This window comes from Brienomyrus brachyistius, chromosome 15, assembly GCF_023856365.1.
Source record: "Brienomyrus brachyistius isolate T26 chromosome 15, BBRACH_0.4, whole genome shotgun sequence".
NCBI classification, from domain to species: domain Eukaryota; kingdom Metazoa; phylum Chordata; class Actinopteri; order Osteoglossiformes; family Mormyridae; genus Brienomyrus; species Brienomyrus brachyistius.
This window is the reverse complement of record NC_064547.1, coordinates 5,321,329-5,348,277: the sequence shown is the minus strand read 5'-3', so window position 1 is coordinate 5,348,277 and position 26,949 is coordinate 5,321,329. Positions and strand designations below refer to the sequence as shown.

At 49.3% G+C, this 26,949-nt stretch overlaps 1 protein-coding gene across 1 annotated transcript in view; it reads right to left on the bottom strand.

The window, feature by feature from the left end:
- The window catches only part of ssbp4 (single stranded DNA binding protein 4), a 71,434-nt gene that overhangs the window by 15,275 nt on the left and 29,210 nt on the right, over nucleotides 1-26,949 (bottom strand). Inside the window, exon 5 of the mRNA XM_048976623.1 lies at nucleotides 3,214-3,303. Coding sequence (XP_048832580.1) covers nucleotides 3,214-3,303 — 90 coding nt within the window. The remainder of the gene's footprint in view (nucleotides 1-3,213; nucleotides 3,304-26,949) is intronic.

Sequence of the window (26,949 nt, the reverse complement as noted above, 5' to 3'; positions counted from 1 at the left end):
TGCAGGGAGGTGCTCATGCATAAGGACTGGGGTCATGGCTGTGAATTACAGCTGCATTGGTGCTTACAGAGCATCGCTGCTTTGGGACGAGACAAGGAGGCATCAGTGCATCCTATGCAGGCATTCCGGCAGAGTACATGCAGCTCACACATCCGAACTCCCAGACAAGCCCCATGCTCAATCAGCATCCAGACGACCCCCAGAGGCTGATCCTCACTCCACGCTCCTCGCTGGAGCACCTGCATGTGGCAGAGAGGATAGCGGCGGGGGAAACCGATACAAGCATACGGATTGTGGGACGTGAACACGCGTGTTTGCATGTGGGAAGAGGAGGGGGGGAAATCCCGAGACATGTAAAAGGACACGGGGGGATAAGCTGCTGTAGATACACAGGGTATGCGCTTTCGGCAAATGGATCATAAAAATAAATATAGCTGCAAGCAGAACTTACGGGATCAGCAAGACGGCGTAAAGCCGACGGCTGAATTTAAATGAGGAAGCAAACTCTGAAGCTGAAGCAGCCGTGCAGTGCTGTGTGGGGAGAGCTGGTCTCCCCATAAGCCAGCCTCACAGCAACCATCAGATATAAACACACAGATACACACGCACACACGTGAAATCTCCCACTAATTATTCACAGTCCTTCAGAGAAGCCCAGTTGCAACTTAAAGTACAAAGCAAAATAAAACATTAAATGATACAGTAGAGCAACTGAATCAGGTGAGAAACATTTATGAATTTTAATAAGCAATACATCTTTTAACCAATAAACCATTCCGGCAAAATTCATTTTTATATAAAATTCCTAAATCCAAACTCAGTCAACAAAGCTGTTTATGACAGACAAAGAAAGGTAAAAGGTCTGATGCACTTCATTGCTAGTTGTTAGTTTAACTGCATTCCAACTGTATTGGGGCAGAAAGATCGTGACAGTTAACCTGAGCTGGAGAAAACGTTGCCTTTGTTCTGCCCGGGAGATAAGCTCACACCCTCCAATCGCATTCTGGCTCCTGCACATGCTTACAAATAAGACCGAGTCTTGGAATCGGGTACAAAAATACTGTGATTGTAAATTTGCTCGATTCTAATGTGCAGTTAAAGGTGTTTTAGGCAGCAAACCCGAACGACCCAAGCTGCACTCCACAGCGAGGCGTCTCGCTTATTAACACATTAGCGGCCCTGCAAGCAGGGAACAAAGACCTGAACTGCAGAAAACTAACTTGGCACCCTCAGCTCCTGTGCGGGAGACAGACAGGATCTGCAGCCGAGCGCCTAACGTGGGAGCGATATCCGTACTGGTGTGTCCGTACCGGCGAGAGAGTCGCAGGGAGGAACTGTGGATGATCAAGAAGGGGGGATAAACAGAGGAGAAAGTACCAGGGCAGGAGAGAGAAAGAGGGATAAAGCAGAAGAAAGTGAGTAGGACCAGTCACAAAGCAGTATGGGGGAGGTCACTGACAGGGGCTGTCCATGCCGTTGCTGCGGTGATACTGTGATACAGGGAATGACCTGATCAGGGGCTGCAGCTCTTATTAAGGCTGGTGAGGAACTGAATTAGGAGCCACTCCAGCAGTGTGGCTGAGGGCTCCAGAACATCCGGAAACCTTGGGGAGCATTGAGAAAGGAACAGGAGGAGGAACAGGACGAGGAGGGAGGGGGCAGGCAGCTCACGGAGACCTTTCTGATTTCATATCGGCTGTGAGAAGGCACCCCGGGGCTGTGGGGATACAGGCGTTCCTGCACACGTACCCTGCACATGACCCCGAAATCAACAACTCCACACCTGACCAGGCTGCTGAAGGTCTCAGACCTACGTGCAAACCGCGTTTATTCTACAGCGCCAGAGAAAATAGCAGAACACGTTACAAAACACTTGACAAATATTTAGTTACAGCCGATTAGCTTGCCCAGGCGTGGGAAACGTGGTTCGTAGAGGTGTGAACGCAGAGCTTTAAAATACCGAACGCCTGCAAACACTCCTCCAGATGAAGGCAGCTACAGCCACTATGTACCATACGTTTAACTAGCGGTGTACGGGTGTAGCAGTTACCTGAGGCTGCGGCAATCATTATAAGCCCCATTATTTTCGGTGAAGTAACATGGCGGGAAGGAGCCAAACTGCACACTGAAGACACACCAGCAGCAATGAGGCGCCCGGCTACGAGAGGGTGCCGAACAAACCCGCTTTACGCCAAATCGATCCACCTTCCCATCCCAGCACTGCGAGCCACACTGCCGGGTTACAGTCGGGGAACATGAAGGGAGCCGACGAGGGCTGTGCTTAAGTGCTACTCATTAGACAAAATAAATAGAAATTAATTCTGTAAATAGGAAGCCAACTGACTGGTTACAGGACAGCTGATCAAAATAAGGGTGTGACTGAGGTCACAGGAGGGCGATGTGGGGTTCAGACGCACCTGATCATGACCCGACTCGCCTAGCCTGAATGCAAATACCACATGCGACAGTCCAGGGACACCCGTGACCCGTTTGTGTGTTGATATCACACAGCAGCAGAAAAGGCTCCATCTGAAACTCTGGTCCTGACCAGATCTTTCCGGAAATTATGTCCACAGCAGTGGCAGAAGGCATCGGGCACCAAAGCAGGCGAGACACCATTCCATGGGCACAGGAGGGGGCACATGGGGTCGCCCGCCCAGCTCCGCCCCCGCAGATCTCTGAGACGCTATTTATGGAACACTCAATCTCATGTCAGCATCAGAGTTCACAGCACGCTGTATATTCTTCAGGCCCCCGGACCATTCCCCGGGACGATGGTACCCTGCCACAGCACTGACGAATCTCTTTACGCTATACAGTCCCTATATACAACGGTCCAGTGTTTCTCAGCCCAGTCCTCAAGGACCTCCTGCACCAGGGATTCGGCGTGCTTGATTGCTTGCTTGCTTGTTTGGTTCAGGTGTACTGTGAGCCGGGAGGGAGCAAAATAGTGAACTGTTTAGGGGCCTCTGAGGGCTGGATTGAGAAACACTGCAATGGTACACAATCATACCCTACAGTGACACAACCACACAGGAAAACCAGGCTGAGTCAGCCTCAAAAAAGGGGGCGGGGCATGTAGTGGAGGTCCCAGGGGATGGTCACGGTGATGCAGATGGAGGGAAAGGAGGTCTTTCATGATTATATAACAACCCGAGGGGAGCTGAAGGCAGAGAAAAGGACGGGTGGAGGTGGTGAAGCAGGCAGGCTTACCTGGAAGAAGCCAGGGGGCATGGGTCCGCCGGGCATGCCGTCGTTAGGGGGCATGTTGCCCATCACCGGACTGGGGGCGGCGGCGGCACTCTGAAACACAGGAGGACATGGGTGAGTATGGTGCCCGAGGGCGACGGGAGGGCGGGGGCCCAAAAAAGGCCCCTGAGGATGACGAGAAGCTGCTCGCCGTTCTCAGTCGGCCTGCAAGCTGCCGCTCGGTTACACAACCAAGAGGCCGCAGAGTTCACAAAAAGTTACATCGCGTTTGGCGTTCCGTTGGGGGCACTAAAAGTAGGTCAGAAACAGAAGGAATTAATCTGCGTATTTATGGCCGTTTGCGTAACGGGGGAACGAAGGCGGGAGGGCGCCGGAAATCTTCCGAGCGGAGAAACGGACACGTTCGTGGCTTCTGCTCACGCTCAGGCCGCCGGGGGCTTCCCGGGTCAGCTCTGAATGATCAGCTCCTCTGCTACCACAGACCTAAAGAGGGCGTAAACCCTGACAGCACGGGGCCAGATGCTTGGACCCGAGCAGGCAGGTCACGGCAACACCCAGGGTCTTTTCCGAGGGACCAGTAAAGGACAGACCACCAGGGCTCAGCTGCTCCCAGGAGACCAGTACGCTTAGCGGTAATGCCCCAGGGGCAGGAGGCACAGGACTATAACCTTCTGCATCACTCAACTGGACACGGCAGCTAGGGACTGTAAAATAAACACCAGCAATTAACACTTGGGTGTACCCTACGCTTGACGCACTTCCGATTTACATACTTGGGAACTGAGCATCTTCAGCCAGACAGTGCCACGCTTGAGTCATTTTTCAATATCTACTCCCTGACCTCAAACCCACACAGCTTCTGCACAAATACCACCGCCCATCCACACGGATATTTTCAGCTCTGGGCTGATGGAGCGGATCCTTGTCGCGGATATGAGATGTCTCGGGAGCGTATTAAAGGCGAGTCCGGAGTGTTTGTTTGCCGTTCCCTGCGCCGGTGATGCAGGGCGGGATTCGGTCGAGTCTGACCCTCTCGGTCTGCACATTAACGAGCCACGGCACTCAGGGAAACCCAAGCTGTGACCCATGGCGTCGCGCCACAGACAAAATTTCCACGAGTTTTACCCATATAATTTCAATTTTAATCAAAAGGTAGTGTGGCATCCCAGAAGTTCGAAGAGAGATTTTAATTAACGTGACACTTCTAGGGGACTATTGATATATAATTAGTAGCCCACTGTAATAAGAAATAACATCTTAAATCTCACACAATCTGCAAACCATCTCCTGCACGTGAATCTTTCTCGGCCCATTTCCCAACACAAAGACGGGAATGTGCTGCAAAAATAACTTCTCCGCGATTCCGGTGTATGTTTGATGGAAGCTCTTTATTTTGGATCCACAGTGGCACAGCTGCACACCGTCTTCCTGGAAGCCTCCCGGAGCTGCGGGAGGAGCCGCAAGCAGGGTATGCTTGTTTGGTCGGGGTAGAGGGCTGCTAAATGAGGTTTGTCAGCACTTATTTACTCAACGGCTGCTGTTAGCTCAGTCCAACAGGGTGCCTGTCATCTTCCCGCAGTTTTATTTAGGTTACCAGGCATTAGGAAAGCGCTGGGCCTGGGTAGGGGAGAGGCCGCAGGCTGGGGGCAGGGGGGAGCAGTCACAATAGGGTCAGAGACTTGGGGTGGTGTTGCTGGTGGGGTGGGCTAACACTTAACAGAGAGACTTCAAGTGTACCTAGAACGAAGTCCATCAGAAAGGCATCGCCACCCAGCAACTGAGGCGACATGGGCAGACAGACAGACAAATATTTGGCCCTGTGGGCTTTTAATCTAGGGCAGTTCATTAGAAGGCGAGCTTTACACGCGTGGGGGGCGATCGGCGCCCCCAGCAGGAAGAATGGCAGAGTGACTGAGCCGGGGAGCCCTCGCGAAGCACACGGCTGGCCGAGCAGCCAGCCAGCGAGACTCCACTCGACTCAGGTAAAGCAGTGCAGGGCCCTTTTCTTCTTGTTGCCATGACTACCCCGACCTGAGCTCTCCCTCTCCAGTGCCCATTAAAACCCTCAGGCCGTCAATCATCTGCCGGCCACAGAGAGAGGGAGGAAAAAAGAAGGAAAGAAGGAGGGAGTTTAAAGGAGCCCGTGGATTTCAGTCGCTCCCTCCCCTTACAGCTCGCTCTCCCTCCACCGAGGCATGGATGCGCTCCACGTCCCTGGGAGGTTAACCGCTTAAACTTCCTCAGAATAACGGCAATCGCTCCGAACAAATGTCTCTTTTTTCATAATCTCCTGTTAGATGGCCACAGAACACAGGACAGGTGTCTTCCCATTAAGTATTCACTGTTTATCCATCCAACTGCGATACAAGCAGATCACAATCGATAAAACAATGCTGGGTTTTGGAGAGGGATTCCCAGTGCGCGCTTCTCAGCCTCCTGACCACACTGCGCAAGACGCAGTGGAAATGCTGCTCCGGTCCAAGGGGCTGTCAAACTGTTTCCTGTGTGCTTGTTTCAGCCCAAAGCAGCCATCCAAACTAATCTGGTAAGAAGATCTGCAGACATTAATAATCATCCATTATGCAAAAGACGATGCAGCAGGAAACGTGTCGAGTACAGGCCCAGAGCAGCCCTGAGATATCCATTTGGGAATGTGAACTCATATTGCCATTTAGGAGATGGTCAATCACACAGAGAGCAACCAAGCAATGTTCAATCAACCCCCAGGAAACTGTTTAAAAACACTTGCGGGGAGGGGGTTAATTCCCCTATTACCAAAGCTTCCAAAGAGAAGCCAAGAAACCTCTTCATGGTTAGGACATTTTTCCTAGACCCTAAAGACACAACCCAAGTAGTGAGTGTAAGTGACTCACCTTCCCCCAGAGCATGCGTTAGTGTCACGATGGCAGGGTCCATGAAGAAATACCGTACTGGCCCACTCTGCCGCGGCACGCCTCGTCCCCGGTTAAATTAAGCTCCTTTCTCCGATCTCCGTGCCCGGCAGCCGCATTCCACGGCACGCGACCGCTGTGCCCCCCGGTGCCCCCTCAGCCCCCGGAGGGGCCCCCGCTCCAACTGAGGCAATAATTCTGTCACTGTGGTCCACTCCGTGAAGATTATCTGGGGAGGCTGGAATGCGTAATCGGGCTGCTGCCTGACAGATGTGCCTTTTGATCAATGGGAGAGCAGCCCGGCATGAAACCCGAATCCGAGCGGCACGGCACAGGGAATCCCTCCGTGACAGCATGGGGGAAGGGGGGGCACGGGGGGGGGGACTTTTCATTCCCCTTCCCCACCCCGTCTTTCCGAGCAGCTGTCGTATCAATCAGGTGAATTAATTACCAGTAAACAAACCGGCCCTGAATTCCCGCTCCCTCAGGGTCCCAGGAATGGAGACGTCGCACCCGTGCTGTCTTCTGGGGACATTCGCCTCCTTAGGGGCGAGACTCCAAATGCACATGGAATCCACCTTGGCGGGGGGGAGGGGGAGGTGAAAGCTGTCCCTGTTGTTAACACTGCGTCCTCGTTATGTGCCCGCAGTAGTGGCCTGTGTTGTTTACTAAGGACACCCGAAAACATTCTGAAATGAGTAGACTTCAAATAGTAAAGTACATCAACAGACCTAGCACTCCATAACATTGCGCAATTCAATGGCGCTTTTCTACTGCCGCCAGGAACCGACCCGTACCACGAACTGGCGGTTTTCCATCGCAACGTAGGCGAGCCGTATTCGTGCTGACCTGGCACTGCTTACCAAAAAGAAGGGCACATATTATTCATTGTTAGTAGTATCGTACTTCTCGGTGTACTAGTGCATTCCTGATAACTTGGAACCTGAAAATTTCCAACTTCCTACTTAAAAAAAGTACTATTTAATGGCTGAATGGGAGGGATTCGTAATGAAAATTATGGACGCGAATGTTAATTTTAATACTTGCATAACACGCCGATCGTCCCAGACGTGCTAGCGGAAATGAGCTCACGGAAAAAACAAACGCAATAAATGAAATAGTAAATCATGATGTGCACCGTTACATCACTGTTGCTCTCCAAACAGAGCCAACCCTTCCAGTGGAAAACCCAAGCTGGAACCGCGTTCTGACTAGAACCTCTTTGTGGTACGGCTCAGGTACGGCTTAGTTCCTGTACGCCAGTGGAAAAGCACCACAGGAACCTAGAAACACCAAATGCTGGCCAGAACCCCCAAAGAGCTGATATGCATTAGACACACGGAGAAGGGCGGTAGCCACACTGATGCTCCTTTGCATTTAATGCAAACAGAGGTGGGTCTCCATGGACGCCCAACTTGGCTGACGTGGCTCTGATAATAAGCTTCATAATAGTCATCTCATGCCCCAATCCTCACTTCCTCGGTGCCGTGCTAAATTAGAATGGTGCTGAACGAGTTGGAGGGGGAGGCTGGGTGCAGAGAAGACATTTCAGTCACAGAAAGTAAAAATCCAGACGTGGATTTTGTTTCAACCAACCAGTTGAGTCCTCTGTGACTGTGATTCTTTATGCTCAACTGGTTGGTTGAAACAAAATCATGTTCTGGATTTTTACTTTCTTGACCTGAAATGTCCACCTCTGGCTCGGTGTGTCTTTTCTCCTTTCCTATAGGACCCCCAGGGCAGGGCATGATGTAAGGGGAGAGGTTAAGAGGTCAGCACAAGCCAAAGTAAAATGATTGGCTTCTGCTGCATGATCTAGTCTCATGGCACAGCATCCATAAAACATAAGCAACCGGCAATCTTAATGGTAAACCTAGCACTACCACGTAGATTTACAAGCAGAAAACCGCAAATAAAAAAGAAACTAAATGAAAAGCAGTCTAACTACCCTCATCACAAAAAAAAAACTGCATTGTTAATTTGCAATTTACTTAGCAAAGGTAGTCGTCCGGCCACGCAATATGAAACGCATTCATTGCAGGCCGACGAGAAATGGAAAAAAATCGCCGCAGAAACAGACAAACGATAGGAGTCATCATTCGTCAAAAACCGCCGTTGACCAAGGAAATTTCATAAACAGCACTGTGCAAAACATGGCTCTGTACACCAAAACCATGACCCCTGCTCCAGTGAAAACGATGTTACAAGGTGCTCTATGTCTGGACAATTTCCGGTATCTATAAGAGCTAAAATGTTTACATGTTTTTATGCTTTATCATGCAAAATATGCTCAGTGGGGGCAGATATTTGAGGTATGTCTCAGTAAGCACACTAGGGGACTCACGGAGTGGGTCGGGCTTCCAGGACGTCGGACACTACGTGAGGAATTATACCAGTGACACTGCTGGCCCATCTACTTGACGCCAAATCTCTGTGGCAGGTTATCACTCCGAAACACACAGACACAGTGGGCATCCGCGCCCATCAAACGCCGTTTGAGGCGGCTGCCTCCCTGGTGCTCCTCGGGTACAGAGTCTCCGGTCAGCACGGCACGTGGGAGCTGCCTCACACAATCCGAATCTTATCTTAGGGCTGGAGATAATCCCTTCCTAAACCCGGGGCTGCCACCGATTAGGCTTCTGAGAGGACGACACAAACAAGCCCGAGCAAGGTGTTGCGAACATCTGGAGGGGAACTGAGCCGTGGCGCTTCCAACACATACTCGGCAGCTCCCCCTGGCTGCGGCGAAGGGCACTACACTGCAGGTAGGGTCCCTGGTGTGTGACACGTGTATGCACGTTCACAAGCGGCCTGGGTGAACTCTGCTCTCCGGGCCTGCGTTGGCTAATTAGGACAGTGAAAGGAACCTAGGAGAAGATGGGAGCCTGAGCCTCCCACCCCCACAGTACACAGGTAGGAAGGGGACAGGATCTGCTGCCAACTAACAGAGGATCTCATTAATCATGCTAAGCAGGAACGCGAGCTGGGCAAAGCTACCAGAGGTGCCGCATGAGGGAGCAGAGACCTAGAGCGGCCAGCTAGCATGCCGGCACGACAAGGTCTTCGTCTCAGGAAAAACCTGAAGAGCGCAGCGTGCCTAGATGGACAGCTTTCTGCGGTCATGGGGGCAGCAGTCCCCTCAAGACCCACCCACCCCTCTGTCTCCTGTCCCCAGTGACAGGCCCATCACGGTCTCCATGCCCACAGAGACGTCATGCCGCTCCCAGCTTCGTCACGTCACATCACCACGAGCCGCCACGGCCTGGCCTGTCTCCACGGCAGCGGGGATGGGGGGGAGGGGGGCGTTGGCGCGACGCTCAGGTGACAAGAAAGGCATGCAAATGTGTCACGAGCTGGAAAACGCAGCCACGTTTCCCTCGATTTCAGGGACAGGAGAACGGACAACATTGTGAGGCCGGCGTGTGTTTGGCTGAGGAGAAACGCCGAACGGCAGCCGCAGACGAGACAGCCTGACAGGTGCTCCACACACATTCCTCCACAGCTGCCTAATTTACGGAACCGCTTTTAAGGCAAATAATAAAAGTTCAATGGAACACTCCAAGAAGTAAGTTAAGGTTATTTTCGTATCTTTAAATTCGACAGAAAAAAATGGGTGGTCCGAGTAGAAAATGATACTTCATTTCTATTTGATGCAAAGAGCCTTGTATCCTACTTAGGAACAAAACAGCCATCAAAATAGCTTTAGCGGATAATTAAATCTTAAATCCAACAGAAGACACGCAGGTAAGCCAGGACGGATGAGCATGCCGAACACTCGAGTAAGTGGAACAACAGCAATTCTGCCATCTCTTATCTACCTACTAACCTAGAGGCTAAATGATTAAATGTTGTTTGAAGGTTCTCCTAACTTTGTCCACAATACAAACAGGGGTCTGCCTGTCCCCAGCCTGGCTGGGAGGTTTATATAATATAATGCACTTTATGGATTGGGCCTCCAGTGGGACTTATTAAAAATGAAGAGACTCTGGCAGGATTGTTACCAATATCCTTTTCCTCTCCATCGCTAGCTCTCTCCCTCTCTTCCTCCCGTCCCCCTCCTTTCTCTATGTTTTCTACAACTGCATTTTGGTTTCATGGACCAGGTGGGGGGTGTTGGGCAGATTCCATCAGGCGAAAACAGGAAGATTCTTGCACGAGCAGCGAAGGTTACCCGACGACATGGCCGTCAGTGATGCCAGCCGCTCTCGAGTGCCTCCTCCTGTGATCGCCGTCTTCCCTCTGTCCTTCTCGCTTTCCTACGAGTGTTTCAGAGCAGTTGGGCAGGAAGTCGTTTTCAGGACACGAACGGGCTTGGAGACCAGGAGGAGAGAGGTGTACCGTGTCATGATTAAATCGCTCTGGGTGCTCAGCGGATGCCTGGGGCTGGGGGGAGGGGAAAGGCAGGGAGCCCAGCGGCGGAGCTCCAGGCCTCAGCATGCTGCATCTGAGAACACCGCCTCCAGGGAAAGCAGCCCCCCGTCGCCACCCCGAGAGGCAGTTCGCAGACGAACGTGGCTACAGTCTGCATTCGAAGCCTCCGACCCGACTTGCTAAGCCATCCGAAGGAGGAGGACACAGCGGAATGAGGCGTGAGAAGCCATTGCCAGGCTAAGCACCACACCTGGAAGCCAAAATGACGCTTAATGACGCTTTTACACCCTTTGACGCCTCAATGGCACGGGCAAGGCCCACGGGCACAGAGAGCAATGAGAAGAGGTCTCTGTGGCTGCACAGCCCGTCTGCCCTCCTGCATGATTAACGGAGGGGGGGGGCTGTAACATGGTGGGGGGGGGGGGGTGACTGCTAGCCCCAGAGCCCAGCCCCCTTCCGCCAGCCCTAATCTAGCGGGGGGGGGCGCAGAAACAGGCGAGCTGGCGGGTGGTGTGCGACAGCAGGAAGCGGCGCTGGCAGGGCTCTCCCTGACCAGTTTAGACACGTGACCAACGCAGCTCGCCATTGTCTCCTCCCCCTCCCCCAGACACAGAACGGGGCACCGCATTGAAAACAGGGGGGGATTTGGGATGCTGATCTGACAGGCCCGCTTAAGGAAAAGCATTATTATTTAGTGCAGCGGCTAACGCGCCGGCTGAGACACCTGGTCTGTCATCAAACGAGCCGAAGCTCAAGGATTCTGCGGGCGAAAAGAAACATTCCTGGCTGCTTTAGTATGAAATCCAGCTACATCAAAACGTCAGGACCTGGCATTAACCTGGAGAGCCCCTCCGCTTCTGCCAAATTACAGCTTCCACTCCCTTTCTCTCAGCGGGACGGAGGCCCAGAACCAGGTGGGCCAGCAGGACCCTGCGGCAGGAGGGGGGGGGGGGGACCAGAGGCAGCAGCCGCATTCCTCACACAATAGAGGGTCTGTGCCCCGCCTGCACCACGAGGGCCAGGGGCAAGGGGAGCAGGCGGGGGAGGGCACTGAGTATTTCAGATAAATCGACGCATTTCCCGACCTTTGACCCTCCCCATCTCAGCACACGAGGGTCGGGGCAAGCACTCTGGGTCTGACACACCTCCGACCGGAGAGCCAGCTGTCAGTCACTGCCTGGGAAGATCTGTGCCGAGGTTCCCCTTGGAAGGCGCGCCAAGGTGGGAGCAAAAAGATGCAGTTACGGCGGAGTCCTAAAAAGCCAGCAAATTAATTACAGGCTTGTTAGTTAATTACGGGCTTTCCTTGCGCCAAGAGGCGCCGCTGGCAGCCAATCCTGACAAAGCACTAAGTCTGAATCTCGGCATCTGCATACAGGAAGCAGCAGCCCCCCGCACTGGGTTCGAGTCTCAGCTCCTGGGTCCACCTACAAACCAAACTGCAGCACACGCAAGTGCCAAACTCCCACTGGACTTGCCAAACGGCATTCACAACGGACGGCAGACCTGACATATTTTAACGATGATAAAGAACAAGCTCCTGTTTCACCAAGAATTTGCCCCTTTAGCACTTAATGTGGAAGGAGGTGAAAATCATTGTAACAAGTACCTTATCCTGCTACCACTAACTAGCAAGAAGAGTGGCCATTTTTAATCAAATACTAAATGGTGAATAGTAGCAATTAAATATCCATTGAATTAGGAAAGGTGTTTTCATAGATTAGATATCAGGTAAATAATAAACCCCAGTCCAATGTATTTTGTAGTGTTTTAGGAAAAAGCCAAAGGAAATACCGCACCTGCGGTCGCCACCACACTCTAAGTCTCTTCCATCTTTCCTGGCCAAATGCTATGACATCACAGGCTGACCAATGGGCCACCGTGGCGTTTTCAAGGCATGGACCATCGCAAGAGCAAGGCAACAAATAAGCACACAAAGAGAAACAAGAAACTTGCAGATTCCTCTGTGAAATAAAAAAAAAATCAGATCGACCAGCTAAAATGGTTCTGTGATGTCACCAGCTGGGCTGAGGTCTCGGGTCTCAGCCAACCTGTCCTGCAGTGGACGCTCCCAGTCGCTCCAGTCAACGTGGTGCTGCCAGCATTCCACCCGTCACCCTCGCGGGCCGGCACGACCCCGCCACGGAGATCAGACCCCCAGCATCGTTTCACTCCCTCACACGGGCAGAAGGTGAACGGAGAGGCAGGCGTCTCATTCACGCCGTGTCTCAAGGACCGACCAGAAACACAAAAGCTTCACACAGAACAACACTGCTACTGTACCCAGCTAGCGTTCCCACATTGGCCCTGCACGTGGCCCCCCTGTACGTTTCCCTATTTATTTAGCTGAGCCCCTCGGCATTCAACAAGCCCCCATCGTCACACTCTGGACCCCTAGCGGCGCTTCCTCCTCCAGCACTGTGCCTTGCTTCTATCTTCAGGTTCTGGTTTGGCTTCAGCATGGCTCTCTATGCACCTCCCCCCCATCTTTTTCCTCTGTCTCTGAGCATCTCTCTCCTCCTGCGCGACTCCTCACACACAGGCACAGGCAACAACATTAATACAACCTTGCAGGAGCCATCAAAGTAAGGCACGCACAGATTGCTAAAGTCCCCCTTGAACCACCAACCATAACATCTAGAACCCGACTGTCTCAACAAAGAAAAATTCTTCTCCCTCCGGGGGAACCTTAAAAAAGGAATCTTCAGCCTCTTTCCACACCAGTGGCGGAATATTCTGGGCAGACTCAACGTGACCCATCAATTCATCTGACCAACAATTCCACCAGCCCAGCAAGCTGCCACGAAAACAAAAATGCCAGCCGGGAGGCACTGTGTTCAGACCCGAACTGTACACACACAGACAGGAGCGGTGGTGTTCAGAGCCCTGAATATGTGATGGTGCCTTGTGAGAATCCACCCCCCCTTCCCGCCCCAAGCATCCAAAAATGCAGGGAGACCTGATCCCTTATGCCCCCCCACCCCCAATAAGTGGCAGCAAAGGGACCTGACTGGTATAGCAGGGCGTCTCCTTGTGAACAGACGACAGTCTGAGAAACCCCTCGCTCAGCGCGTCCCTCATGCCACCCGTGCACGTGGCCGCCCGGCCCCCAGGCGGAGGAGGTGCGGCCTGGGCTCCAGAGGCCCTAACAAAGGAATTCAGAGCGTTGTCGGGATCTGCGGGGCCCAACCGGAGGGGATGATAAAAACTAATCACAATTAAAAATGAGAAAATATTAGACACCAGACAATAATGACAGTGCAGACCTGCAGGCTGTGGGCTGACCTAGAAGAGGGTAGAGATAGCGGGGGCCCAGGGGAGCCACTCAGACTCACTCACTCACACACACACACACACACACACACACACACACGCACACACGCGCGCACACACACACACACACGCACACACCATCTTTATGCTAATTCCGAACACGAGCAGGCCGCGGAGTCCCTGGAGGAGAAATGGGGTCGTCTGCCTCTACTCCTGTCTCCCCCCCCCACCGCCCCCACCAACCTCCAACACCCTTCAGCCAATGGAGGCTGGGCGGCAGGCAGCTTGCTGAAGCCGTTGTCATGGTGACAAGTCCTGTCTGCACTCGGTCCCTCAGGCATCCCGGATCGAGAAGACATCATGTTTACAAAAGAGAGAGAGCAGGCGCATGCGAGAGAGAGAGAGAGAGAGAGAGAGCTGCCCTACTTCGGCCAGCCATTGTTTAAAGGGGAGTGAGGCTGGGGCTGTGTGGAACTCGGCCTCTCACACACCCCAGACACACCGGCATCTCACACTCCTATTTCTGGCTCCTCTGCCTCGTCTCTGACCTTTTCAGTCAGTCGCAGACACGCGAGACCCGATGGAGGACATTACCCGCCTTGCAAAACCCCAGTACCGCCCACAGATGCGTGTGTCCAGGATCGAGTAACAGGCCTGGAAACATTGGGTACTGGTTGTTGGCTAAAAGAAGAGGGCCCCAGCATGGGACAGTTGAGGGGGCCGACACACACACACACGCACACCAAAAAAAACGCCACCATAGTCTGTCACCATTGCCCAACTCTCACCACTCCTTCCGTACATCCCCCGAGTTCTCATGCCCACTGGCTCACTTCGAAAACCCATACCATGTATGCCAGTATTGTCACAAAGTACCAGGATGGGACATTCACCAGCTTTCCATACCAATGGGAAAACCAGGACAAACAAGTACAGGGGACTCAACACACACACACACACACACACACACACAAAAACGTGCGGTGACAAGCCATAAGCACAGCCCCAAAGGCTGCTTCATACTTCTCCACAAGCGTACTAGCAGTCGTGTTCACTCGAATTTTTATGATGCGTTTGACGTCACTGTGCGCCTCCGCGGACGAACGTCTGCTGAACTCCAAATTTGTGTCCGTGCAGCTCTGGGCACACTGTGCAAGATCGATTCACAAGAGCCCACTTTAAATGCCAACATGGATGCTTTTGACAAGCGTTGGGGTAGTTTGCAAACCCTACAAACTACTTACAAGGTAATAAATTATTACATACATGTAAATGTGAGTGTATGTGTGTGCAGATTTGTCTCGAATTGAAATCTCCCGGCAGAGCAAAGTTGGCAACGGTGTCAGCTGGCTCTCTGAAATTGTAAAACATGGAGAAACGGACACAAACCTCACTGCTATGGTACGTGTGCGTGTGCAAAGTACCCGGCTTGACTGGAGAACTACAAACGTTTCCGTGCATGCATATACGCAGAGTGGATATGAACCAGCCTTTAGATCCACCCACACGGCGGTGGCCAGCTGAGCAGGAGAGCTTCCTCCCCGGCACCAGGGATCCTCCACAACCAATGGCGGACACAGAGGAACCTCCACTCATCGCACCCCAACAGCATGCTAACGGTCATCCTACCCCAACAGCATGCTAACGATCATCCTACCCGAACAGCATGCTAACCCTCACTGTACCCTAATAGCATGCTAACCCTCATCGCACCCTAACAGCATGCTAACGGTCATCCTACCCCAACAGCATGCTAACGATCATCCTACCCGAACAGCATGCTAACCCTCACTGTACCCTAATAGCATGCTAACCCTCATCGCACCCTAACAGCATGCTAACGGTCATCCTACCCCAACAGCATGCTAACGATCATCCTACCCGAACAGCATGCTAACGATCATCCTACCCGAACAGCATGCTAACGATCATCCTACCCGAACAGCATGCTAACCCTCACTGTACCCTAATAGCATGCTAACCCTCATCGCACCCTAACAGCATGCTAACGGTCATCCTACCCGAACAGCATGCTAACGATCATCCTACCCGAACAGCATGCTAACCCTCACTGTACCCTAATAGCATGCTAACCCTCATCGCACCCTAACAGCATGCTAACCCTCATATCACCCTAACAGCAGGCTAACCCTCACTGTACCCTAACAGCATGCTAACCCTCACCGTACCCCATTGGTTCTCAAACTCGGTCCTCGGGACCCAATGCCCTGCTTGTTTTCCAGCTATCCCTGCCCTACACATTGCTGATTACCTGGATCAGGTGTGTTCAGTCAATCAGAAGCTGAAAGACAGCTGGGACCTGTGTATGGGGCAGGGATAGCAGGAAAACAAGCAGGGCAGTGGGGCCCGAGGACCGAGTTTGAGAACCACTGCCGCACCCCAACAGCATGCTAACGATCATCCTACCCAAACAGCATGCTAACCCTCACTGTACCCTAACAGCATGCTAACCCTCATCGCACCCTAACAGCATGCTAACCCTCACTGTACCCTAACAGTATACTAACCCTCATTGCACCCTAACAGCATGCCAACCCTCATCGCTGTTTCAGCTCTTGGCTGAATTGCAAAGAGTGGCGTAAAGCTCACGCAGGGGGACTTATTATTATTATTATTATTATTATTATTATTATTATTAAAGTGCTTTATATTACACGTATATTGACAGCTGCTTTAGTTCTGGTGCTGGTCTCCCATTGACTTATGCCAACTCTAACTAGATGGTAAAACCAGTAGGTGGCACGATGTACCTGCAGGTTTAGAATACAAACAGGCTCATTCATTATTAATTACTTAATGAAAGATTATAGACCTAAACACATTTGGACGTGCAACCTCAGGGTTAACTTCCCACCTCAAGTCAGAAAAAGGACCAAGCTGGAGTATCCTAGAGAATGGAACGTTATCTTAATTACTTCTGCAAAAGACTCAAGTGTATAAACGGATCATTAATTCATTTCGGTCACGGACAAAGCAACAATTTTAAAAAGCAAACAAAAATAATATAAAACCTAAAAAGTGCACAGTGAATTAACCTTGACTTCTGCGATTACATTTTTCATTCTGACTTAACTTTGGATCTTAAAGAAGGGATCGTACCCGAAAACAGGGGCCATCTGCACATACTTTAATCAGTTACTGTAATCTGGGAGCCAGAATGCATTTACACAACACCTCAAAAACTAGCAACTCAAATGCTGCTTACTTAGAAACAGAAAACAAAGACAAATTACATGCTAAAACTGAGAGAGAGTATAATGCATTAAGGAACAAAACAAGAGTACTGTGTCTTAAAAACATTTGGTCACATGAGGGCAGCAGTTACGTAACTAGACTGTTAACCTATAAAGAGCTTCGAATCACCACAGCAGTCAAGTAAATAACCAGCACATAATTAAGGGGAATTCTTCATGGCTTCTATAATTTCACAGCATATTTGTCATTTACTGCAATGGCAATCTGGGAGTTTTTACACCTTCAGGGTGAGGTGTTCAAATCCCGCATATTCTCCACTGCTTAGGACTGCCATACTGACTCCCATCAGGGAGTCCCCACCTGGTTCCCTGAGCTTACTGGGACAGGATTCAGACTCGCCCTGTAGCGAATAAATGGGTGTGGAAGACAGGGGGACTTGTGCCGCTCCTTACTTTTCCAGAAAAGTGAAAGTAAAAATGGAGAGAGCGGAGAAAGGGAGATCCAGACCTTACAGACGGTGTCTCAGTTCAATACTGCCATCTCGAGAAAGATCTCACATGCTGATCGGTGGAAGTCAGGCAACTGACCCCAAGATGACACGACGTACATTTTACTCCCCGTAAGGCCTTAAGTATGTCTCCAAACAGAAAATCCCTCCCAGGAGTTTCCACAGGCGAAATGTAGCACTAAACAGAGCTACAACTCTCTGCACAGGAAGACCATTTTTCCTTCAGGTAAGCAGGACGTCCGATGAAAAACAAAAACAATATGGTTCCAGGCAGAATTCCTGCTTATGATCAAACCAAGTCAGTTCTTTAAAATTTTTAATTCAAGTATGGATACTGTTTTAATCGCTTTAGGCTCCCAATACACACCTACTACTTTTGCACACTCGCAACAAAACACGCTAATACAAATCACAAGCAGGCAGTCACAGGCCAATGACTATTTTTGTTATAGAACTATGACCTTTTGCTCCCAGTTTCCTGTTTTTATCTCTTCATATTAGCTATTCCAAAGAAACGGACTGCTGCTTTGCACGTGGCACGTTGCAGTTACGAAACAGGTTCCCGGCACTTTCTAAGCGAAGGCACAGAATGAGCTCTGCGACAATGAGAAAGCGTCATTAAGCCTACCGTTTTAACGGCCAACAGCGAACAGCCGAAATGTGGAGGAAACGACGACAATACCGTATTTTCAAGATAACTTGCATGCATTTCATAGATACGCGGTAGATACTAGCTGGCTGTGCATCACTGTAAAGAGGTCATTCTGGGGACTGCCCTCAGTTCTAAGCTAGCAGTCACTACAGTCTCACACAACCCTGATTGACACGGCTCTTCTAACGTCCATCTCTATCTGATTTAGCCAGCAAGGATGGAAGAGCTGGAAGGATTTTGCCTCTAGAGGGTTCTGCTACAGAAATAATGAAAAGTATCTGTTTCTTTGAAACCATTATAAAAGGTGAGCGGGAAAAACTTTAATTCTGAGCACTCCGAGCTTTCCGGGCTTTTATTTTCTGGGGGAACGGGCACTGAAGCACCTACAGCTTGAAGCGGGTTCTTCTAACAGCTCGTCCAGATTTCATCCCTAACACGCACTTTCTGAACCAGTTCTTATTATTTTTAAATGTTAAACAACAGGTACAAAATTTTTAAAAAGGTACTGAATTACTGGGATGCAGGCAGATGATCTGCAGCAATGTGCATGCCCATATTTATGGATTCTCACCAAAGCCTTCAAAGTTAATGTGCTTTCATTAACTTAATTTAGTTATCCTAATTAAGCTTGATTACCTAATATGCATGCACTGTCGTGTAATTGTTACACATTTTCTATTTTGCTTCCATTGAAAATGCAGTTATGTTGGATTGACGGTTTCCTTTACACATGAATGTTTATGTAATGTGTGTGTATAATTTCACTTACAACAACCACTGCTATTGGTGGTTTATCAGCACACGCTGCACAGTAAATTTTCGTTTTGCTTATAACGACCACTGCTATTGGTGGTTTATCAGCACACGCTGCACAGTATATTTTCATTTTGCTTATAACGACCACTGCTATTGGTGGTTTATCAGCGCACTGCAGAGTGTATTTTCGTTTTGCTTATAACGACCACTGCTATTGGTGGTTTATCAGCACACGCTGCACAGTATATTTTCATTTTGCTTATAACGACCACTGCTATTGCTGGTTTATCAGCACACGCTGCACAGTATATTTTCGTTTTGCTTATAACGACCACTGCTATTGGTGGTTTAACAGCGCGCGCTGCACAGTGTATTTTGGTTTTGCTTATAACGACCACTGCTATTGGTGGTTTATCAGCACACGCTGCACAGTATATTTTCGTTTTGCTTATAACGACCACTGCTATTGGTGGTTTATCAGCACACGCTGCACAGTATATTTTCGTTTTGCTTATAACGACCACTGCTATTGGTGGTTTATCAGCGCACTGCAGAGTGTATTTTGGTTTTGCTTATAACGACCACTGCTATTGGTGGTTTATCAGCACGCTGCACAGTGTATTTTGGTTTTGCTTATAATGACCACTGCTATTGGTGGTTTATCAGCGCGCGCTGCACAGTGTATTTTGGTTTTGCTTATAATGACCACTGCTATTGGTGGTATATCGCTGTATTGCCAGGGTGTCATCCTTGACAGCAGCTTATTTTCACCGACTGCAAGTAAAACACAGCCTTGCCGTGTCAAAAGAGAAGTGGTCTGGAGTCACAGCCGTATCAATAAGCTTAAGGTCGAACAGGTCCTGCAAACTGAACACGGTAAGAGATCTCCTGCTTGTCCAGACTAAAAGGTTCTTTGCTGGCCATGAAAGGCATCCGATAAGACGACCAGGGAGGACCTAGTATCTTAATGGTCTGGAACAAGAAACCTTATTCGAAGAGATGCTTCATCACTGAAAATTATGTGACAGTCAAGCAATCATTTCATATTCCAGTTTAGGTCACCCTATCAAGAGAAGAATTATATGCTGTTTAATATGGTGGGGTCCTCTCTAGTCAAAGTGCAAAATACATGAATCACACAAATTTTCACAATGAGCAACAGTAGAGTGAAACCTTGTTTTTTGGAAATTAGTATTTTAATACCTGAAGCATCTGGATGACATCCTGCTATCTCAGATATCTGTCCTCGGATCTCTTTTCTAATAATGAGGCATATTATTAGACTTAAACCTGAAATAAATACTTTCAGTGCTTTCGCTTTTCCATTGATTTCTGGTCAAGTACCAGAAACAAAAGTTATAGTACCGAAAATGCCAAACCAGCTGGGGTACTTCTTTGGTACCTGAAATGCTTTATGAAATGGTTATACAAATAGCCTGCCTCGCAAACACAGCACACAAATACAATATTGAAAAAGGTAAATTCAGAAAACAACGGTTAACAAAGAAAATAAAAAATAAAATTTATTGCGATCTGGATGGAAGGATACAAAAAAAAATAAAAAATGAGATGGCATGACAAAATCATTTAGAAAGTGTTTTGTTTAATATACTAGGACAGCACGCATATAGCATATATTTCTCACAAACCTGTCTAGGAGTGATTTAAACAGCAAGGATGAAAATGATTATGATTGTCTCAGAGCTCACGCAAAAGCAGTGGAAGTAAACTTTAAACTGATCTATAAAAGGAATAATAATTAAAATTGCCAAGCTAGCTGGGGTTTTTTCTTTCTTGTGATAGCATAAAAATGTTTCGGTGAATCTTATACTCCCTGCAATATAATGCCTGTGCAGAATAGAAAGTAAGAAAAATCCTCATTATAATATAGCTGACTAGCGATGTAAGAATTGCATATGCAATGTTGGTATTAATAATGTTGGTATTAATATCGCACATCGTCCAATCCTATAGTACAGACACTTTTTGCATTCAGTACAAAATACCCTGTCTCACGTTGTGATGTCATTCAGCACCGGTACCAGTTCTCAGACCAGTGGAAAACCAACTCCTTGGTGCTCAAAAAGCACCCTAAATACCACTAGCACAACTCCTGACGGCAGTAACATAAAAACGCAAATGCACCCCTCCCCATGCACACACACACCCCAGTGCGAAACAGTTTTGTCAGCACTGCAGTGCATTCTAACACCCCCCTCCTCCCCCACCCTGCACACGCACGCAGACACACATGCACACACACCGTGCCCAGGCTGCCTCACAGAAAATGAACAGAAAAATCCCTTGGTGGGTTGGTCAGATTAAACTGCCTCAGTAATCCGCTTGGCTTTCACCTCCCTGTCCTCATCAGTGGGGGGGATGTTTGGGGGGGGGGGGGGGGAGTCAAAGGAGGAGAGTGAGAAGAGTGCACAGGGGCAGAAGGTGCATGGGGGGAGGAAAATGGAGGAGACTCTTGGGACGCCACCTTTAAGCAAAAAAAAAGTTCCCAAGTAATTATCTCAACAGAGGACTTAAGCAGAGCAGCAAGAGGAGGAATGTAATGGGGCGGGAGGAGACTGAAGAAAACAAAAGGGCAGCAGGAGAAAGAGTGAAAAGGGAATGGAATTTAGGGAGTGAGACAGGATGCTGGTAAGGGATTAAAAACAGGACAGAACGAGAGACGCGGGACCAGCTGAGCACCACAGTGTGACATCTGCGGGCTTCTTTGGGTGGGGGTGGGGGGACGTGGCCTCGACTGTCCGGCGAGCTCCGCTGGCCCGTGTGGGTCAGGACAGCAGCACACCTACGTGACAAAGGGCCTATTTATACAACAAAGGCAGGTATTCCAGTGAGGCGGGCTGCATTCCTGAGCCCATGTGGCTGAGACACACCTCAGGACCAGGTCGCACTTGTGATGCTTGAGCGAGCTCTAAGCTCTGCGCCGGCTGTGGGGGCACATGCGTGACCTGCAGGGTCTCCCTGACCAAGCCCTCTTTTGACATTCCTACAGAATCCACGGGTCCCATTTTACGCCAGTGGGAAGACGGGTTTAGGGGGTTGTACGAGACCCTGCCCACAGAATCTGCAGCAGCAGCAGCAGAGAGGGCCAGACAACCGACCAGTAGATACAGGGTTAACAGGTAGCCCCCCCCCCTGCTCCCTGACCACCCCCATGGCCCCAGCCTCCTTGGAGCAGCAGACAGGAAGTGGGAGGATATCCTGTGAGAAAAGGGGCCTGATATATGAGCAGGCAACTTCAAAAAGGCAGGGGGAGGGGAACACACCATACACCAATAAAAATGATGGTGGGGGAGGGCAATGCACCCTACACCAATAAAACCAGCAGTGGGGGGAGGGCGGTACCCCGACACCAATAAAACCAGTGGGAGGAGGGGTGTCCTGTAGACCAATAAAACCCAGAGGTGGCAGAGGTGAAGGGGGGCAGGGAAGGAAGGGTAACGGGGAGGGGGGGGTTTAGGTTTTAAAGATGCAGGATGTTTGGCCAGAGAGGGGTGTGCCGCACGCCCACAGCAAACGTTTGAGCTTCAGGCTCGTAATGCAATATGACTGCCCTGCTTGAGATCTTAAGTTTTTGCACTGAATTCAAACATAATCCATTACTGTTTGCTGTCCTTTACCATTAAAGCCATTAAATACAGCCAATTAGATTAATCAGTCACAGATTCAATTAACCAACTTAACAGTTCCTACTAAACTGTTCAGACAGGCAACAGTAATCGGTTAATATTTAGGCGAATATTAAGTGAAAAGATGCACAATTGTATCGGATTGTAAGTCAAGTGGATCGTCTCATTTAACGAGAAACATTAACATAGCTCATAGACATGACATGTGACTCAGGATGACGTCACTCCTTCAGGACTGACATCTGCCAAGGTGAACCAGTGCGATTCCGATGCCAGAATCACGACAGTGAGCACAGAGACACGGAAAGCGGTAACAGAGTGTACCACTGGAGCAGGCCGAAGGGGCTCTGCCCACAGCCCCCCACCCCCAAACGTCAGGCATGCCAATGACTGACGGCTAAAGGAAGCCTCTTTTGGGCTCAGAAAGCACCCGGTCTGGGTCCGCTGCACCCGAGGGGGGCACAGTGAGGCGTGTGCGTGATCGGAGAATCCTTCACCTTCTTTTTGTTTATGGACCCCCACCCATACTCACAGCTGAGGGGAGGTGTGCAGGTCTCATCACCATGTGCACACAGATGGTGGAGGGCACACACTGATGATGCGGCACATGAGCAGAAAGATAATGGACGGTGATGTGTGTAGGTGCTCACACAGCGAGGCTCGCCACGGCGCGCACGCACGCACGCACGCACGCACACACAAACATATACACGCAGGAGGTCGGCATCCAGCGGGCCAGTCATCAGCAGGCCTGCAGGGTAACGAGAGGGGCGGGGGTGGGCGGGGGGGCTGTGCAGGCGCAAACGCAGACACAGACACACGTGCTGCTTCAGGCCCACGGCCGGGCGTACCAAGGCTGACGGAGGCCATTACAATGAATAATTGAATGCCAAATGAAGACAAATGATATGATCGCACGGCACATGCTGCAGTCGATGCTCCGTCTTGGTGGTTTCCATTCAATAGCATTGACCAGCTTTACAACCTAAATAGCCAGTCAGGAAACTAAATGGGGGCGATCGATGCTACTTAACGGATTATTGACTGTTGACTGGATCTTCTAAGAATGAAGTAGACTGAGATGCAAAAAATATATAAATCCTGTAAAACAAACAAATACATACATAAATGGGGGCGGGATGTAAACCACGATGTCAGAATCGGTTTGTTTAATTCGCGGTACAGTAAAGGCAGAGGGAGAAATGGGGGGGGGGGGGTGATGGGAATTGCCGTTATATGGTAATATCTGAAATTTCTCAAGGAGCATGAGCTCTGAAGCACTGCAGATAGCCGAGTGTGGAATCAGACACACAGGCAGACTGGACCGTACATTAACCAGATAGAGACCATGTGACACACACAAAAAAATTTATAAACTCCAGATCGTTACTTGGTGGACATATGGCTCCTCCCATCATCGTGCGTCCGACATGTGGTTGGCTACTGCTCCGGCTACTCGCGTCTTATAGGGCTCGTGCCTCAGGAGGCCCGCCCTCACGCGATGATCTCAGCCCGCGCTGGTGCCCCCATCTGGTCGGCCGCAGGAAAGGTAATGAGCCTAACGTGGAGGTTAGGGTTTACCCACAGTGGTGAAGAAACGTAATAAAAGGAGAGCGAGGGGCCGTCCTTGCCTTCTTTTGATACGAAAGGCTGTTTTGATGTTGGTTCTTACACTGTTTTGTAGCTTATTGTAAAGCTCTCGCCCCAGTGCTAGCTAGCTAATGTGGTCACTCACTGGAAGCCCAGTCTAGCTGCACTGGCACCCAAGTAGGCTCCATGACGGCAGTGTGCTTGTGAGGCGTTATCTGCCACGCTTGCATGCCTGCTAAATACATGTAAATGCAAATGAACAAGAAAGGCTGTGGTGGGGGCTGCGGGGGTTGGGGGACACCCTCTGACAGCCCCAAACCTCTGTCGTGTTTTACATACAGTGTTACCATGGTGACCAGGCCAAATGACCTGGGAGGCAGACAATGCCTGTATGTGTGGAGTATTAAAATTCGTATGTATGATCTGTGTGTGTGTGTGTCCGTCTGTCTGTATAGGATCTCCTACACAGTTCTTTGCAAATGCATAGTAGCGCGTGGTGAACGTGTGAATCCACACACGAACACGGGTACGAGCCCACGCATTCCGCCATAGGAATTTATGGCCAATTTCTTGGTTGTATTAGCATCACTGCAAATGTGTTTATATTTCAAGAAGTCGCTGTCTGTCAGTTTCCTCAAGCTGTGTGTGTGTGTGTGTGTGTGTGTGTGTGTGTGTGTTTGTCTGAGGCGGCCTGCTTCTCAGTTCAGCAGAACCTCATTAATTCAGAAGTGGAAATCATTTATGCATGGACTAGAGCACGCAACAGAAAAGGCGGGGGGGCGGCTGAGGGAAGAGCAAAGATTTTTCCATTTTCTTATTCCGTTTAGTGAAACGGGGCCCCAGCGATTGTTTCAGGTTTGCTCTGGATTAATAAAAAAAAGAAAACAAAAGAAAACAATACAAACTATTCTCCATAAATGTGAGCCAATCCAGCTGAAATGCTGGTTTACGTGGTTATTTTAATTCCCAGTTATTTTCAAAGCAGGACAGGCGGCAAGATTGACAATTTGACTGGGGAGATGATTAATATGCAGCTGTGTATGTGAACGCTGTCAACCATTGTTAAGGTTTTTGTTCAGTGTTTTCCAACTTATGAACATTATGAATAATTTAACCAAACACAAAACCAAACACATCTAAATGATTAGAGATCTACTAAAAGGGGTTTTTCCTGGACAATACGGATCATCCCTATATTATCAGCAACATGACCGGAGATTTGGCATCATCTGTCATTACCTACAGCTAATAAATACCTTAAGAATCTCACATTTCTGAAGAGTAATGCCCTCTGTCATAAAATCACAGATGAAATTACACAAATATGAAGTTTCCAGGCTGCTGGTCTTTCAAATTCAAATGAAAGTTCATTCATGGAAACTTATTTAAAAAAAAAAAAAGAAAAATAGATGATTTTTTTAGATAAACCGCGATTAATTTACCAATTAATAGCAAATGGGAAAAAATGGGAAACACTTCCTCCTTCAATAATAAAAAAAACTGAGGTTAAGTGAGAGACAAAAATAAAAAGAATGAATGTCTTATATTGTGATTTGAGCTTTATTTGCACACAATTTTGCTAAAATTGAGAAAATTCATTCCTAAACACCGTGGTTAAATGTAAACACTCAATGCTGTGATAAGAAAATAAAATCCCCCCAAAAAAAAACACACAACAGCAATTACTTCAGCAGCATCCCTGCTGTTAATTGTATTAAGTTCCCTCATTAAAATAAGATTTAAGGAGACGAGGCTCTTCTTGGTCGCAGTCACCAGGCTGTGGCTTTCGGCTGGCACTCTTCATACTGTACTTACTGCAGCATTAGAGGGATTCTGTCATCTGTGACGGGGCTCCCAATCATCTCAGGATAGGGGCAAAAGGCCCTAAGCTGTTATAGACTCACATATGCTTTTGGAGTTACAGTCCATAGTCATCACGACCAAGACCACAAAGACCGTTAAGACAGCTGAAACCCACATATTAAAAAACAGCTCCGCAGGAAATAAAACACAGGTTTCACACGAAAAAGTACTTATTTACAGACCGGAAAGCGGAAATGGGGAGCTCTTCCCACGCTGCTTGTCCTCCAACATCCATAATGGGATGCTCATCAAAAATTGACGGACTATGTGCTTCTAAGATGCATGTTAACATAAGAGGAAACCTAGTGAGCAGCTTTAAGGAGCGATTTCATTTGTATGTGTCCAAGTAATCGGAACGCCACCAATAGATACATACTTGCATAACTGGTCAGGCAAGTCTGCAGGCCAGAAAATCAGAAATCGCAACATGGCTAAACTGCATGACTGACAAATGACACCAAAGCAGCAGCCTCACAATCCCTGTCGGTGAATTTCCACTCTTTCCAGCAGATTGATTACAAAAGGCTGAAGGGTCTCACCACACTTTCTCATAACTGCCACAGGTGAGGCAGCCCTTGTTGTCTCAGTTTGCAAACTTTTCTGCCTCATTCAAAGTTTTAATTCAAACCGGTTCATCATCTTGCCTGTAAGCGAGCTAGCAGTGCTCGCAGACAAATTCCCAGAGTGTCTCCAAACCTGTATTAATTGGAGCGCAGACCCTGGTGGAGGAGCGCTGAGCGCCCATGACCCAGAGGTGCTCAAATAACGTGGACTGGAAGCGCTCTCATCACACACAAACCAAAATTAAGAGATGCAGACAAAAACATCCATCACAAGACACAAGACATAAACCACATTCTCCAACTCTGATGTGCTGGTACAACAGGCTCTCGGCTTAAAATCATGATGCGAAAGGTACTGCAGGCTTTGCAAAATCTTCTTGGAAGCTGGTCACTTGCATGCTGCTACGGT